We start from the raw sequence: 18,519 nt of genomic DNA, 5'->3' as shown, positions 1-18,519 counted from the left end.
ATGCAGACTATATAAAAATCTTCAGGGCACAAAGGAGGAATCCCCATGTCTTTTACTTCATAAGTCAAGACTCACTCTTAGAAATGTCCATGTCCAGCAGTTGCCTAGCAATTGATTTAGTTCCTGTTAGTGAAGGATGCCCAGCACAATTCTGAAATTTTAGGCCTCTCATCTTTAATTCACTGTGATTGTTTTGCCTTCATCTGGATTCCATGTAAGTATGGGATGATATCTATAAAGTGAGATATGAAAGAGGCATTAGATTGTTGCTTGAATATAGTCAATTTATCGTATGTATCATATTGTGGTCTACCTCATATATTTAGGAAAGTTGTGTTGTTTCCCTTAATTCCTTCTAAAATGGAATAATTCATATTGTGTGCTGTAATTCTGTTATTCATTACAGACATCCTGGCAAGAGCATGGGTGGCCTTCAGTCATGCTTAAGTGAAACCATAAGGCTCCCTGTACAAGACCTTAGTACCATATGTGAAATTTTCGTTTTGCTGATGGACATTTCACTTCAACTTGACATTAGGACTATTTTCCTTGACTTTTTTTCTTTTAAAGGACCTATTTCCTGAGAAATAACTGCTTTGCCTTCTAGGAGGTTTCCTTTGCATGCATGAATGTTATGCCCCTCCTCTCCTACCAGGAACATAGATTTGTAAGGAAAAATTAATAATTCAGTTCAGTCATGTCCTCTTAGTACAAAATAATGTTCTCATCACTTTGGATCCAGAGATTCTGTGGAATTTGCAGGCAAGAACATCTGGGAAATAGTCTGGATAGGACTGTCCTGGTGTGCTGAGGGACAAAACATAATTCAGCTGATACCATTTCCTATAGCTGTTTTTGCCTTGTCACCACAAGGATAAAATTTGAGATATTCTTGTAATCAAATGCCTCCCAGTAAAATGCATACATTTTTAAAAAATCCAAACACTGCAAATTTTGCTGTTTTGTTTAGGGTTATTTTAAACAAACCTGGACATCTGTGTCTGTAAGTGTGGTGGGAGAGATTAGTTATACAACATGTTTTGTGGATCAGCTTTACTTGTAACAATTGAAAGTGTTGTCCTTGGGCTTCTCTGGTAGATTTTATGATGTGAATGCAATGCTATTCAACTTAAATAAGGTCTGTTTTAGCATAATCAAGAAGGAAACAAGAAGGAACTGCTAGGGAAATCATAGGCTATGATGATTTTGATAATTAACAGGAATAAAAAATACTGACACCATTTCAAATCATGAAAAGATCCAGGTTTGCAGACAACTGACAAAACATGAGAGGTTATAAAAGAGCACACTTGTGTTACTGTGCCAGCTTCAGCAACAAGCATTTCCTTTTCTTCTGCATGATGAAGGAAACAATAAGCCATGATTCTTTTTTTAAGCATTGTAAAGTTAAAAACTTTGAACAGGAAGGGAGATGCTAACTATTATTGCTGATCATAAATGGAATAACTCTTACAGAAGGAGTAATGGAAGGAGAGCAGTGCAAATCAAGAATGAAATTCTGGTTTACTTAAATTAAAATTTTCAATATTTTGTAAGAAGTCTTTCAGACTAATTGAAATCAGTTAAGAATAAATGTAAAATTAAAAAAAAATAAATAAGATACCTTTTTTTTCCTCCAAGATTGAGTTTAGCTGGCATAATATTGAGAGCCAAGAGGATTTCTTAAAGCCTTGAATTTAGTGGTGACTTCTGACTTTTACCTGACCAGGGAATCTAGCATTGTGTCTGGAGAACGTTTGAGCGGTTTTGAATACAAATGTGGCATAGCAGTGCATATACAGTCTACTGCATGGGCCATAGGTGTGACCTAGGAGAAGTGATGCTTCTTGGGTTTTTTAGCATTTTTAAATTTTTGTCTACCCGTGCACACTTTGGGGACTGACTTCATGTAAATCAGGATGAACACAGAGCGCCTGTTGAATGCTTGTAAGCAGGAAAAAACCAGTTGTGGAATCAGCTTTCTACCTGTGTGCTTCAATTCAGAACCCTAGAACTACTGGGTAATTATTGGCTAATAAAATATTATTTTATTGGAAAGCTTCATAGAGCGCAGAGGTGATTAAATGTTGTAAAAATGTATATTGTTAAAAATAAACAAAAGGAAGGTAGTGGCTTACAAACTATCCATTTCAAGCCAGGCATATAAGGCCAAATAACATTGAGGTAATTTTTTTGGGTTTTGGTATTTTTATACAGTATTTTTCATCCTAGAAAAATACCTTTCTGCTTTTGTGATCTCTGCTGCTAAACTGGAGAGTGGAAAGAACTAGCAAAAGTTCAGAAAATGCTCATTGGCCTGCCATCCATCTCTTACATGCTTGAAATACTCTCTCATATTTCTCTCCTATTACCCTGATATTTCTCCTCTTGAAGCTTTGTCCTTCTTTGCTGCTTTGTCATGGTGCTCCTCCTCTGGATAATCTGAATGATGCCCAACATCCACCTAACGTACATATGGCTGCTCCTTGTTCACTCTATCTTTAGGACTCTCATCCAAACACAAGTTGCTTTCCTAATTAGCACAGCAGAATGGCAATCTCAGAGCCACCTTTGTCATATTCCTGTTGTTCAGTGGGAATTCAGCAGTGACAACAGCAGAGGACAGATGATACTTTGGGGTGGTAATTCTTCAAGCAGAAACTGATTCCCTTGTAAACTGGAAGAAATAGAACTTTTAACTGAGCATAACTGTATGAGTTTAAGAAGAAAATTTATTTCATTCCCAAACAATGGATCAGAGAGGAAAAAAAGCAGGCTCTAGCCTGTGGAGTTCCTGAAGGAAACAAATTGTTGGGGATGACATAGGATTGTTTGCATTTCTTTGATGAAAGTTAGCATAACATACTTTGAGACCTTAAGACTTGCAGAACTGGAGTTTCTATTCTTGTGTCTTTCATCACTGCAGTTGCTGGAGACTCATTTTTAACCAGAAACTTGCAAGGGTAAATCTCTTTATCTGAGGGATTTTACAATTTTTTTTCATCCTGGTAGCATATTAATAATGTCACTTTGCAACAAAGTAAGATATTGCTTGCCTTAAAATTTTTGAACAAGTTGACTGTTGCACAGCAAATCTAAAAATGAAGGCTTGCCAAAGGTTTGTGTTGTCTCTTTTTGAGAAGAATTCTATTGTATTTCTTGTTGCAGATTCTTTTGAAATCCCAAACTCATGATTACTGTATGAGAAGTAGTACAGGCACTCTTTCCAGGGAGATGATCACAGCATTCATTAGAACATAGCTGCTTGACTGTGACCAGTTTTGGTGCCCAAACAGAAAGATGTGGATAAATCAGAGAGGATGATTCAGTAGAGGACTGCCAGGATGGTTGCAGCTGGATCACTTGACTTGCAAATACAGCCTGAGGGAATGGGGCTTGCACAGCCTGGAGTCCAGATCCCTCAGCATCCACAAGGAGGTTATCAACAGCAAGGAGCTAGGCTCCTCAGAGGGCTATGTAGCAGGGCAGTCTAACATGTATTTTCTGCCAGTATTCAGTATTTCAGCAATAGATGAAAGAACAACCAGTGGTATATCCTCTAGAAGAGGAAATGGCTCAGTGAGGGATGTGATGTAACTGACCCAGGCAAAGTCTGTTCTGAAGCAGAAAGAATGTTCCTGATGTTTCTCCTATGTCTGAAAAACAGAAAATGCTTGGTCTTCTAGGTTGCAATAATTTTAGAAACCTGAGTTCAGTTGTTATCCTGGAAAATATCTGTTGTATTTTTCCAATGTGTGAATGTCCCAGAACACAAAAAATACTCCAGCACTGAATTATGAAAGTTCACCACACCATTTGCTTTTATGATTTCCTTGAATTTTTCTTTTGCAATTCATTTATATTTTATTTCCTTTCAGGTTAGCATCTAACCTTATCAGGTTAGCACCGTCTTCATCAGCAAGCACATTTCTGTTTCCATGTTGTCTAAAACATACCCTGCCCTTTTAACCCTCACATCTTCATTTAAACAATCTTATTTCTAGTGTTAGCATAAATCCATAGTACAAGATCTGTTTTATCTATGAGAAAATACACTTAGGTTTAATCAATATTGTATATATTATACTATCAGATGGTTTCCTTGAACCTTTTACTATTTTTTGTTGTAAACAAGTATTGTATATACTCTCCACATTCTTGCATTGTCTTGCAGATGAAAAACAGGGACAATAGCATGCAGAGTCCTCAGTCTTATTTCTTAGTAAAGAGATGGGGATAGTGCTCTAGATGATGAGACTCAGAATCACAAACTGTGTCACTCTCCTTCTTTCAAAGGACGGTTGGTGGAGCTGTGCAAGCAGTGACAGCCATGTAGATGAGGATGGGAGAATCAGGAATTTATTGCTTCCTTTAGCTTGATGCCCTCATCTACTCTGTGTGGATGCACTAGGTCAGGTGGCTTTTAGAGATAAATCTAAATGAGCCAATGGATGTGAACAGTTGGCATCATGCAATCTATACATTAACTGATGTATTTTTGGTTTGGAAGAAAAACTATGAAATTATATGCTGGAGAAAGGGAATTTTTCAAGATTATTTTGATAGGTAATAGACAAGAGATACAAAAGGCCTTTCCAGAGATATTTTCATTCATTCAAAGTATTGCAGACTGTTGTATTCTTGAAATCAGCTGAGAGTAATTGTAAGGTGTAAATAGTGAAAAAGGAGCCTTATCCTCTTGGTAAAATCCCAAGTAGTTTGCTTTGTTTTATGCTAGACCTGATGGGTAGGTAACAGGTATAAAGAAACAGTCCTGGTAGTTTTCAAGGAGTCTGTGGGGATGAAGACTGAAACAAAGGACTAACCTGAAACCACAAAGACTCATGTGGTTTTAGCACTCTGAGAAATTGGGCTTAGATTAAGCCCATTAATGAGGATGTATTTTTTGTCATGTTTATATCCTGAAATAAATCATGCCAGGCAGTGCAAAACTGCTTACTTGGTGTTTCTGGTGGTATCAAAGAGAGGAAGGCTGCAGGTGCTAAAGGGTCATTGTGTCTGCAAGAGATACCTGGGCTGAATCACAAATGAACATCTGTTTTAAGGGCTTGAGGTTTCAGTGAGCCTGGGTGAGGGGAATTTAAGTAATTCCTTAGTCTTCATATGCACAGTTTAACAGAGGTCTTGGTAAGAAAACCTCTCCTAATTTAAGTGGTGAGCAAATGGCAGTGTTCTAGGTCATGATGGTCATTGAATGCTGTTAACAAGAGACCATGACCAGAAAATCAAAATTTCAGTAGCAGATGATCTGGAAAATAAACTTATCAGTAGACAACTAGTGTATGACAGCAGTTTCTTCAGAGTGTATGATTGTCAGACTAAATCATTAAGAGATGGCAAAAAAATATTTTTTTAAACTGACAAAAGCTGTATTTATGGTATAAAAATGAAGGCTAGCAAGCAAAAATATGTATAAAAGCAGTTGTTACCTTTGAAAACTAACAAAGTTTGAGTGCTGGAATTTGAAGTTGTCATTGGGACAGTTGAGAGATCCTAGTTAAGGATTCAGGGACAAATAAAAAAAGCAGATAACATTGTGAGAGTCTTCTATAGGGCACTCAGCAAGGATAATGACACTGATGAATTATTCTTTAAGGAATTAAGGGATAGTTCTAAATAATCCATCTTTGTCCTTATGGAGGACTTCAATTTGCCAAGTGTTAACTGGGATCACTTGAAAGCTAGCAAAACCATGTCCAGAAGATTCCTAAAACATCTGGTTGATGACTTCATGGTACTAAGGGAGCTGGCTGGGAAAGATGCCCTCCTTGATTCGAGGCTTGCCAACAAGAGAATCTCATGAAGTGGTTTTTGATGACTGTTTTGGTGACAGAGACCATGGAGCAGTTGAGTTTAAAAGCTCTAGTGACAGGTGGAAAACTGCCAGCAAAGCTTCAACCCTAGATATGCTAGATATGAGGGGACCAGACTTCAGGCTGCTCAGGGAACTGGTGAATAAGGATCCCTGGGAAAATACTGCTGAGGATGTTGGGGTCCATCAGTGCTACCTGCTCTTTCAGCACCACCTCTTAATGGCACAAAAGTGGGCAATTTCAAAATGTCAGAGGTCCAGCAGGCAAGGCAGATGGCTGGCTTGGCTGAGTAGGATCTTCTTCTGGAGCTAAGGCAAAAAAAGCCAGTGGAAGAAAAGTTGGGTGACATGGGATGACTGCAGAGATGGTGCTCACCACTGTAGAGAGAAAACTCATGCAGCTGAAGCTCAATTAGAGTTGAAGCTACCCACTACTGTGGGGGACAATAAAAAGTATTTTTAAAGAGGCAATCCAGTAATACCTTTGACCTGTTACTTGATGAGTATGGTCACCTCACAAAGAGGGATATAGGAAAACAGAGTTGTTTAATGCTTTCTTTGCTTCAACATTGATGATGGTCTTTGGGGGTCCCAGAGCCCTGAGCATGGATGGACCATGACTGTGAGAATGATAAACTCCCAGTCAGCTCCAAATTTGTGCAGGATTTGCTGCCTGTCAGTCTGTGGGGATTTATCCAAGAGTCCTCAAAGAGCTGGCTGATGTCATTGCAAGATCTCTCTCAATGATTTTTGAACAGTCTTGGTGATCTGGAGAGGTCTCAGTTGACTGGAAGCTGGAAAATGTCCCATTTTTCAAGAAGGGCAAGAGGGATGACCCTGAAAATTACAGACTTGTCAGTCTCACTTCAATGACTGGTAAATTTATGGTGAATATTGTTCTGGGAGTTACTGAAAACCACCTAAAAGACAATGCATTTTTAGTCACAGCCAGACCACTTCTTGAGGGGAAGGTCCTGCTTGACAGACTTATTTTCCTTTTATGACAATATAATCCACCCAGTTGGTCAAGTGGAGCCAGCTGATAGAATCTATTTGGATTTCAGTAAAGCTTTCAGTGCTGTCTCTCACAGAGCCCTTCTGCACGAGATGTCCAGCTCACGGCTGGATAAACACATCATGTGATGGGTGAGCAGCTGGCTCATGGGTCAGGCACAAAGGGTTGCAGAGAATGGAGTGACATCAGACTGGGGATCTGATAGGATTCTAGAATCTAGTGGGATTCTGAGGTTTTACAGGGCTCCATCTTAAAACCAGTTCTCTTCATCTTCATAAATGACTTGGACACAGGACATACTGATATACTGAATAAGTTTGGTGATGACAATAAATTGGGATGAGCTGTTGGCTCCCTTCAAGGCATAGATGCCCTACAGAGAGATGTTGATAAATTTGAGGGCTGGGCAATCACCAATCAAATGAAATTCAACAAGGGAAAGTGCTGGATTCTGCACCTGGGATGGGGTAACCCTGGATGTACAGACAGACTGGGGAATGAGAGGCTGGAGAGCAGAGCCATGGAAAGGGACCTGGGGGTCCTGGTCCATGGAAATTGAACCTGAGCCAGCAGTGCCCTGGCAGCCAGGAGGGCCAGCCCTGTCCTGGAGGGCATCAGGGACAGCATGGCCAGCAGGGCAAGGGAGGGATTGTCCTGCTCTGCTCTGCTCTGCTCTGCTCTGCTCTGCACTGGGGCAGCCTCACCCCGAGTGTTGGGGGCAGTTTTGGATGCCACAATATAAAAAAGACATTAAACTGTTAGAGTGTCCAAAGGAGGGCAACAAAGGTGGTGAAGGGTCTGGAGGGAAGCTGTGTGAGGAGCAGCTGGAGTCACTTGGTCTGTTGAACCGGGAGGACATTGAGGGGAGACCTCATTGCAACTCCAATTACAATTTTCTTGTGGGAGGAAGCAGAGGGGAAGACACTGATCTTTTCTCTGTCTTGCCCAGTGGCAGGACCCAAGGGAATAACCTGAAGCTGACTCAGGGGAAGTTCAGGCAGGATGTCAGGAAAAGCTTCTTCACCCAGAAGGTGATTGGACACTGGAACAGCTCCCCAGGGAAGTGGTCGCAGCACGAAGCCTGACAGAGCTCAAGAAGAGTTTGGAAAATGCTCACAAACAAATGATATGATTCTTGGGGATTGTCCCTTGCAGGACCAGGATTTTGACTTGATCCTTGTGGGTCTCTTTCAATCCGGGACGTTTTATGATTCTGTGAAATAGTAAAATACATAAGAGTTCATTGCATATGCTTAACATCACCGTTTTTAATAAGGTAAAAAATGAATAAGAAAGTAAGCCCCCAAACCTTCAATTTTTTATCTGGAGTAGATTAAAAATGTTAGATTTGAAAACCAGGTAAGGCCTGTATGTATGGAGATCAAAAATAAAATTCAAGGGAAATAGTCTTTTTTTCCTTCAGAATTCTCCACTGGTAACAGAATTTCATGTTGAATTTTCAAGGAAGCTATTTTTAAGTATGCAGAAAATCTTAATGACTTGAACCAAAATCCCAGATAAAAATATACTGACGATCTGGAACACAGAATCTAAATTGGCACTTTTAACTGAGCTGAGACAAATTGGGATGATGGTTGCCATGCTTTCCTGCAAATTCTTTCCTTTTCTAGCTTTCTGGTTTTTTGTTGACACCCCAGATGTGTTTTCCATTTTTCCTCTTTTTTACTGTCCACTTTTAATTTCATGTCTGACCCAATCTTTGTCTTTCTGTCTGTGCTCTTATATCAGATAAATAGCATTTTATATTCTAAATTATTTTCTGAGTTGTATTTCTGCAATTTAGAATCCTTTCTTCATGATATTTGCTGCTTATTAATAAATACAGTCAAAAGTTATATTAATATTTTTCCTTAATACCAATAATTTTTAAGCCCCTTCTGCCCTAGTAAACAGCACTACAGGTCAGCTTGTTGTTACTAGTAAGTCTGATTTACCTTCACCTAATGTCTTAAACATATAATCAAGTTACCAGAGTTTTCAAAAGTTACCATGAGTCAGTCAATCTGTGTTAATATCCATGTGTGTGCTGACAGTCTGAGACAAAAGAGAGATGATTTAGGTTCATGCTGCTTGCAATAATTTCCTTGGTGTATTCTTCTTCCTTTGACACCTGTCTCCAAGTCATTCCACTGGCAACATCTTAGTTCTGTTACTGCTCTGACTTTTCTCTATAGCTCAAAATCATTAATAGTTTAGTGCCATCTCTAGAGCCAATTGATTGCCTCAAAACACCAAATTATGTATATTTTCCTTTAATTTGTAGGATGTTTTTGTTTCATTTTTTAAAGTTCTCAATGATGTGATTATATTATTGATAAAGCTTTTTTTTTAATGAATTTAGAGACCACCTTCTATTTCTGTCATTGCCCTCTTCCTCAAAATCCCTTTCTCTTATTTCATAAATGTGAGAATCTCTCTGTCAGAATACACAGAGCTACCAGATTATCCTCCTTCAGAGGCTTTCACAGAACTAATCTCTGCCATAATACATATACGAAACTTACTTAAAGAACAACCCACTGTGGTTATGCAAGAGATGAGTCATAATGCTGATATCCAGTATTTAAAAATGCTTTCTTTTCTATTGCATTGCTACCTTGATCCCTTTGTTACTCCTTTGTTGTTTTTTTCTGCTTGTATTCTCTCAGCCTTTAGATTGCAAGCTCGTTCAGGCAGTGTTTGTCATTCACTTTGTGACTGTGCAGTGCCAAGCACAATATGGTGTCAAGGAGCCTTATATCTTAGATGTTTTTTCAAAAACAGGTAACTGACACACCAGAGCATCCCACAGATTTGGGAAAAGTTTAGCTCTGACTATGAGGGCTCTATTTGTTTGCTAACTAGGCTGAACTCTGCAGCTGCCTTTTTGCATATTTTCAATGATTTTCTGAGGAGTCTCCATGAAAAGACTATCATTCCTCTAAAAATACCTACCCATTTCACTTTTTCTTAGTGAAACAACATAGAAGCAAACATTTATGCTAATACAATGAAATGTGAGTGCAAATGTGTGGGGGGTTATTTTGGTTTTGTTGTTTTAATTTTTCCTGATGAAGTACCTGGTCCAGCTGTGTACCTGGTTCCTGAATGACAAAATCTAGTCTTCTGCAAACCTAAGAGCTGTTTTAAAAAACTCTGCTTTCAGGCAGCTGTTGATTAGATTAGTAATGCCTTGCAAGCATGTTAATGGAGAGCTGGATGCTGCCATCAAGCTGGCCAAAGTCATGTTAAGGGTAAAGAAAAGACTGATTTCCTATATAATCTCCTTTTTAATCACATTGCCACCCTAAAGCTCCCAGCTGTTCAGAAATTTCAGTCCTGTGATTTGAACATCTCCCATGATAGATGCCGTAGCCATGCCACATAAGCTCTAGAGAATAAGAAAAACATTCTAATCAACATTCAGTTTGGTTTTTAAATGCAAACATTGAGTATTTCAATGCCTATGGTAGGAGCTGGTAGCTCTCTTTGGATAGTAATTGTTTACTTACATGTAGATTTTGTGGCACTGCACTGCAGGGTGCATGCCAAGAACCAGGGAGGATGTCAGGACTAGACTTTGCCAGGGACTGAAGCATCCATGACCCATACTCAAGAAATTAACAATCCCTGTTTGATAGTGCCTTAAAGAAAACATGGACTCTCCTTTTTCCTTTGCTAAAAGGTATTTCTACAGTTTGTCACACAGTTCAAATATACCTTGCAAAAAATTAATTGAATTAAATTTGGTCTTTCTATAAATTGTACACTCAAATAATTAACATCCATATAATATTATTAACACTATCAGAGCAGCGTTTTGTGTTTTCTTTAACATAATTCAAATCAATGACATTGTTTAGATATCTGGAGAAAACTTCATAGATAAGAAATTTTCATGTTCACCACCTGTGGTCCCTCTGGCAAACTGAGGTCTCCTCTACTCATGGTGCCTTTGTGGGAGAGCTTCTGACTGTATTTTTCAGGTTGATCAGTTTGAGGTGAAACAACAATCTGTATTCCCTGGCATATTATGATGTGCTAATGTCAGCAGTTTCACTTCATACTAAACTTTGACATTTCACATTTTGCCTTTGTTCTGAATCAATTTCAAAAGATTTTAAGAGTAATTAACATTTTATGGAAATAACTCTTTTTCTTTACTGTAGTTCAGCAATCAAGGAGTTGCATATTACAAGGACATAATACCCTACTTACTGCTGCCACAGGATAAGAACATAAGCAGTTAACAATATCTCTTTATAAATTCTGAATATTGAAGTGATTTGTTCCTCTTACTGGCACAGTGAGGCCTGAGCTTTCCATATTCAAAGTATAAATCAAATGAAGACATAAAGTAATTTCTCCTTTTGGATTTAAAAGTCTCATTAGCATCAAGTGAATGAAAAGATGAAAAATATATCTTAGAGAAAACCCCAGTGCTATAAATTAAGGGTTTTATATATGTGTGCAGTCACATATATTTCCTTATTCCTAGTAAAATCTCAATGCATGTTTGCTCACTGCTTCCTGCCTTCATTTAATAAATAATGATGTAAAAAGTCTTTACTTGAAGGAACTTGGTTGATCTTTCTAAGAAGATAATTACTTCTGAATTTTCAGTAATCTGGAAAATGATCTGGTCTAATGATATCTAATTCCTAACTGGATTTACCCTGTTAAAGCTAGTCATGGTACTCAGATTGTTTTTATTCTTTAAAGGCAAAACACTATATAGAGGCCACGACTGAATTGGTGAGAGCAGTGATGGCTGTATTAACCCAGTGAGAATTTATCAGTCAAAATCTGTACTTAAGCTCCAGCTGTGCTGATGAAAGTTAAGCATGGATACAGAAAACCGACAAGAAAAATAAGAGATCTAGAGGCACTACTGAATTTACCTAAATAGTTTCTACCTGCGAGTAAACAGAAATAATATTAAAAAAACCCTTTTACTTGAGGGACCCAGTCTCCTAAAGATGTCACACTTCTGCAATGCTAAAAACATCAGACATTTATTGTCTTGAAGGAAAAGGAACTCAAAAATGATCACATATGACCACTAGCAGAGTGAAAAGTATGAGTTTGCACTATAAGAATAGCTCGTAGAAGCTACTCTAATAAGTGGCAAGAAAATTAGGAAATATTTTTCAAGCATGTTATTAAAACAGAAATTTATTTTTCAAACAAACTGGGCCTGTAAAGCTGCAAAGTAAGGAATAAATAAAAAGAAGAAGAAATAGGTGGAGTATTTATTAACATGAATTACCTCACTTTTATTAGACAGTTTGCCATAAAAGATGAGGAATTGGGGGCTGCAGTAACATATATTACATACAGATATTACTGCAGCTCTTCCATATGGCAAAGGAAGGAGATGGCGGCATGAAGTATTTCACAAAGACTGAATTCCAGAAGCTCTTGGGAAAAGATTTTTACTGTTCTCCGGAGTAACCCAAAAAAATTTCAGCATCATTTCCTCTTTCCCAGTTAGGAAATGTAATTTCCTTGGTTGTCATTAATGGAAGATGCACATCCACTTGTCATTTTGTTTTTTTTTTTACTAGTCAAGGTATTTCTGTTATAGTTTCATCATAAGTTTTGTATAGGTTTAATTTTTTTTATCATAATGTGATTGAATGCATTCTTAGCTCATATAAAAATACTCAGAAATTTACACTTAATTAAATGCAATTGTACGCTCCTCCTTTCCCTGTATTATCCAGCTGTGAGTTTTTTCCATATTCAAAAAGGAAAAAAAGTTTCCAGCTTTCCCTTTGGACAGAAAATTTACATGACCATGTCTGTACCATGTGGAAAATAAATGTAATACTGTGGTTGATTCATGCAATTTGTCAATATAATTAAAATAAATGGAATCACTCTGATTTTTTGGGTGTGTGTTGGGACTGTGGCAAACACAAGACATGACAAGCACTATAAATGATCTCTGTGGCCGGGAAGATGAAATTCAAATTTTAGCAATTCTAGGCTGACCCAAAAGGCATTTTTCCCCCTTTGGGGAGATAAGAATTATGTTACTGTGCTTCATGACTTTTTTTATAGTGTGAGGACTGGGCAGGTAGCCTACCTTGTGCACAGCAAAAGGAGGGACAGTAAAAGTGGTGCTGTGCTGCTTGGTCAGTGTCAAATATTGTGTGCTCACCATAGAAGTGCTGTAGGAAGCAAACACCCACACTGTGTATGATGTCCTGTCAGGCTTAATGGCTGCTTTGTTTGTTTTCCTCCTACTTAAAGGTAGTGTTGCTTTGGGGCTGGTTTATGGCACCATTCCTCATGGCAGCAGAGTAGCACCAAGGAGCTGCAGTGCTGGTGGGGAAGGGTTTGGGTTTGAGTGTACCCTTTCCAAGGAGGATTCAGTGTCCAGGAGACCACAGAGTGTCCTTGGGGCTGGGACTCCGGGGCAGCTCATCACAGAGCTCATCACACCTTTTGTTAGTGCTGTGATAGCATCAGTGGTTTTGTCCACAGGCCACTGGTGTGTCATCCATAACTGGATTTAAACGCTGCACTAAACTTCTGTCCGCTTATTGATGATCCTCTTTTCCCACTATTTCTATTGGCAGCTGTGTCAGAAGTTGTGGCAAAGGGAAATTTTAAAGAACAGCATAATTTGACAGGCTTTGAGGATGTTACAGGGCCTCTGTATATTTTCTTAGCAGACAAGATATTTTTAAAAATACAATAAACTTTGAGTGTATTTTTTTTCATTTCTGCTCCTATTGCGCTAGCTCAGGAGACATTTTAGTTTTGAACAATCACCATAACTTAGGAGATGTATCTGAACTCCTGAAAAACAAAATATTCATTGGAGAATAATTTTCTTTGTCAGTTCAAAGACAGCTTATTAAATTCTATGCTGTAACTATTACAGACTTCAGAAAAGAAAGTAAAACATTTGTAAAGTTAAAAATTAGCTTTATTTAGAAGTGTGAATTTAGTGACAATTGTTATTTGCTCTGATAATGGTGAAATGGAGGCTGCTGCATCACTTGCGATGGGCACTTTCATTGTTACACAGACAAATCATGGCAGGATTCCATCATTCCTGGGATATGCTGACAAACTGCAGCATGTACATGACCACTGTTCTCAGCTGTAGTCTTGTTGGCTGTTTTTCTTGTACATCTGCATTTATATCAAAGGTGAGCACTGCAGTCAGCTACAGTGATCTTTTTCACCTAGATTGTTGCATGTCCGTCAGTAAATTATAAACACTCGAGGGAAACCTGCCTTAGCGTGTCATTCCCATGTCAGTTTATTTCAGGGTAGAGGGTGATTCTGAAAAGCAGAATAGTGAAATTTAAGGTTTTGTTTGGCTTTTGTCATATTAGGATCTAATATTTATATGTTACGTGGTATATTGCAGTTATTCTTTGCTCCTTTCCTCTGCTAATGTCGGGAAAAATATACGCAGTAAGCAGGGGGTTAAATTCCCACTCAACAGGCGTATTTTTGGTTTCTGTAAGGGAAATGTGAGTGGATCTCAGTGCTTTGCAGCGGAGGGCAGCACTCCATGGCAGGAGCAAGCATCCAAGGGAAACGTGGCTGGCAGCAGACATCCATAATGGGAACGAAACACTGTACCAGCTCTTCCAGTTTCACAGGGACCTCGCGTTTTCCAGCTGTTTACCCTTGAGATGTAAAATGGCAATTTGGCATAGGCTAACAGCCCGGTGTGATGTGAGCATCTGCGTAAAAGGCTGCACATATGGAGCATGCCCAGTGGTATGAACAGCCTGTTACCCCACCCCCAGCCAATCTAGGAAGAGATGAAATGAACTTTGCACTTGCAAATGTCACTGAATACATTTTGCACAGGATTTTAAAAGGTTCTTTTACAAGCACTATTTTTAACAGCCAAATCCGCCCCCCAAAACAGAAAGGAAAAAGCCCTAGGTATTTTTCTGTGATTGATCTCAGTTTATGATCAGCTGAAGCATCTCTCACAATATTTCCAAAGCTGGTTTTATTTCATGTTTTTATCATTGAAGTTGAGATTTTTGGAGGTGGTTTGGATTTTCTGGAGTTTTTTTGGATTTTTTTTATTTTTTCATTTTTTCCTACTGGCATGAGAAAATTTGAGAATTTAATTCCAGTAGAATACTTGGAAGCAGTGAGGCTGGAAGCTTGAAAGGCAGAGGGAAGAGAAGGAAGGCTCTCACGGCAGAGCATGGATAGGAAAGGAGCTGTGATTCTGCAGTGCTCAGTGTGCACATGTTTTATGAGATCAGTGCCGGGCGCTGCAGCTGCGGACAGTAACTGAGCTGTCTGGCTAATGAAGGCCACCTGGATCAGGCTTCTGAAAAGAGCCAAAGGAGGACGTCTGAAGAATTCTGATATCTGTGTAAGCCCTGCATTTTCCTTATCACCTTATATTGTATATATTGCAAGGAGGGAGAGAAAAAAGGCGGTGAGGAGAGGACAGTTGTTTCATTCTGATTGAATTACCAGAACTCTATTTTGTATGCAGGGAGATGCAGAGGGAAAGCAGAGCTGTCATTATTTATAGAGCTGTTCTGGCATTGTGGCTGCTTCCATTGTGGTGATACGGGGACATGTGTTGAGTCCAGACGGATTTTATTAGTTGGAAGTTGATTTGTGGTCATTTGCATGTCTTGCTGAGGGGCAGAGATGGATATGAGCCATTTGCTGTTTTGATGGGGAAAGTGTGTCAGGTAAAGAGGCTGCCCTAAAATAAAAATGCATAGCAGAGATTAAATCTCTTAGCACTGATATTGTGTAATGGTAATTATTGATACTAAATTTGCATTTTGATTATAGAAAGTCTGTTTGCTTGCTATTTCTGTCACTGTTTAGAGCTCTAATTTTTATGGAGCCATCCTTGAAGCTGCTGTGCGTCCTTCAGCCCTGCACTGCACCAGTGCTGTAAGTCTCCAGAGAAACTGGTTCTGCTTGCTGAAAAGCACACAAATAAGAGTGCAGAGATAGGGCAGGAAGTAAACCACTGGAGAAAACACCTGCACTTTTTGAAAGTTTCCAGAAGAAAATGTTTACATAGATATAATTTCTTCTAAGTGAATTTCCCTTTTGGGCAGTTAGTCTCTTTTCAGGGATACAGAAGTAAAAGAAAGAGCAAGGTGTATAACCACTTCTACTTTTTCTTTTTTTTTAAACATCAAAGGAACTTGTGACATTAATTTTGCTTTTCTTTGGCAGGGTTCGGCGGACTCCTACACCAGCCGTCCATCTGATTCAGATGTATCTCTGGAAGAAGATAGGGAAGCAGTGCGGAGAGAGGCAGAGCGACAGGCCCAGGCACAGCTGGAAAAAGCAAAGGTAAGGTATTGTTTCATGTTACAAACTCATAAAATGCTTGGCTTTAAAGCAGAGGTTGAAACTAGATGTTTTTAAGATCCATTCTAACTCAAACCATTCCATGATTCTTTGTCGTCCCATCAATTAGTGATAAACTGTTTTTAATGTATTAACATATAGTTTAGAGTTCTTATAAACCTTTCAGACAGCAGCTGAAAACATATGCTCCATGAAAAATCACTTAGAATCAGTTTTCTGTAACAGGCACTTGACTGACTTATGTATTTCAGAACATTCTTAATTTAAATGTGTGCATTCCTTCTCTTATTAAATATAAGCATTTGTTGCAGTGTATAGGGTCAATGCTATGAGTTCATACTGAAGATGTTTCTGAAAGTTTGCTCATGGATTGCCAGGGCACTCAATGCTTTTGCAGTGTCAAAAATCAGCCCTCAATTGAACATCCTGTTCATCTCCCTTAAAGGAAGAATCAGTCCCTACAAGTCATATGCAAATAGGGAGAATCTGTTACAAATGTGTTTTTTTCCTAAAGACTTCACTGACTTTACAGTTTGTGTGTTAAGTGACCCCATGAGTCATTTGCTGTAGGTCTTCTTCAGATTTCTCCTCTCTCCATGCTCCTGGCAGATAGTGACAGTGTAGTAAGAAAACACTAAATGAGCTTTAGGTTTTTGCTGTGTGTTTATATATTTTCCATGCAATGTATTTAGGACTGCTAAGGTTTTAGCAGTGAAACTGCTGGGCTTGTTTCTCTCTCATCTGTGCTACATCTTTAAATAATACTGCACCTGTAAAAATTGTGCTCATTTTATTTATTATCATTCATTTATCACTTCATTCCAATTTTTCTTTTTTTGGTATGCTAGCTGTGAGATTTAAATGTATTACTGTTTTCCAAAATCTGTTTTTTGTTCTAATATATTTAAATACACCATTGAGATCCCCCCTTAGATCTACCTATCTACATTTTTCTCTCACTTTCTCTGAGTCCCCTCCTCCATTTTCCCTCATTTTTTTTAATTCTTTATCTCCTTTCCATCTCCTATTCCATTTAATTCTCCACTGCCAGCTTCACCTCTGCCCATTTATGCCACCTGTTTTACACGGGCTCTTCAGAAATTTGTGAGTCCAGCTCACTGCGTTCTGTAGCTGATCGTGTGGGAAGGACCAGCTCTGTAAATAATACAGTACTATAATGCACAAGCAGGCATCTTCATCAGGCCAAAAAGCCTGAATAGGGAAGCCAAAAATGGTTTTTTTTTAATGTAATTGTTAACTGATATTTAATAAGAGCTCCTACAGCAGCTTTTTAATGAGCTGCTGAAATGTGCCAAGTGTAGGAGATGCTGAACATCTCTTTGAAGTTGGATCTTGCTGTTCTGGGATCAGTGCAGCAGAAACTCAACAGAAGCAGCTCACTTTTTCCCTTCAGCCTTGTATCTCAGAGATTGCTGATTGTAGTCAGGAGTTTCAGTTTTATCAGGGGTGGGTTTTGCTAGTTTGAGGTTTTTTGCTCCTGGGAAAGATGATAAGGGCTGCCCTGAAATTCAGGTGAAGTTTTGAATTTTATCAGTAAAAGAACAATCTTGAAAAGAAGATTTGAAGTAATAGTATCTTGCAGATTAATCAGGGTAGCAGTGCAGTGCTTACTGCTGAACTGATGCCTCCCTTAGCAATGAGTAAATCTATGCTAGTGTTGCTATGGGAATTTGGCTTACTGATGCTGGCTTGAATACATGGACAGCCCTTATGTAATATTCATGACCTCTAGCACAGCTGCCATTGTAGTTTGTAGAGAATCTGCTAGCAGACCTTGACTTCTAAAAGCTGTATTTCTATACATAAAACCAATGTTCCCACTCCAGCTGGCATGAGATATAGTCTCTAGGTCTGACACCGTCTGAAACTGTAAGACAACTTGTGAACAGTCAAAGTAGTAAAGGCACTGCCAAAACCAACCTGTTGTAACAATGGTTATTCCAGTCATAGAAAACACAAAATTAGTTATTTGAATACTTTTTCCTTTAAAATAGATTAAGGCTGGAATTAGATTAACATTTTTGTTTCTCTAGTCAAATGTTAAAAGGCATTCCAGGAGGTAATGTATGGCAATAATTTTATGTAGAGGCTGTAACAGTGTAATATTTAGTCTAGTGCAATATTTAAATTAATACTATTAAATAAAGTATTATGTAAAACTGCTGCTTTTGTTTGAAATAAGTGGTTAAGAATGTGTTTAAATTAAGCCTAACTCGGTAGATGAAAAATATGACAAGATGTGTTTTTTTGCCTTTATTGACGTTCAGTCCTTCACTTCCCTGAAACACAGTACAATTAATGAAGCAGTAGC

At 38.5% G+C, this 18,519-nt stretch overlaps 1 protein-coding gene across 10 annotated transcripts in view; it reads left to right on the top strand.

The window, feature by feature from the left end:
• CACNB2 (calcium voltage-gated channel auxiliary subunit beta 2) overlaps positions 1 to 18,519 on the top strand; it is a 247,196-nt gene that overhangs the window by 146,972 nt on the left and 81,705 nt on the right. For 6 of the 10 annotated variants that reach the window (XM_071428850.1, XM_071428849.1, XM_071428848.1 and 3 more), the window contains one exon: positions 16,050 to 16,169. In XM_071428850.1, the coding sequence (XP_071284951.1) occupies positions 16,050 to 16,169 (120 nt within the window). Of the gene's footprint in view, positions 1 to 14,610; positions 15,217 to 15,514; positions 15,548 to 16,049; positions 16,170 to 18,519 lie in introns of those variants that run through there. The other 4 variants (XM_071428857.1, XM_071428852.1, XM_071428851.1 and 1 more) reach the window with 3 other exon arrangements.

This window comes from Agelaius tricolor, unplaced genomic scaffold (assembly GCF_023055355.1).
Source record: "Agelaius tricolor isolate 1412-34295 unplaced genomic scaffold, bAgeTri1.0.p SCAF_6, whole genome shotgun sequence".
In the NCBI taxonomy this organism is placed as follows: domain Eukaryota; kingdom Metazoa; phylum Chordata; class Aves; order Passeriformes; family Icteridae; genus Agelaius; species Agelaius tricolor.
The sequence above is the reverse complement of the archived record's forward strand: the minus strand, read 5'-3'. Positions and strand labels throughout refer to the sequence as shown.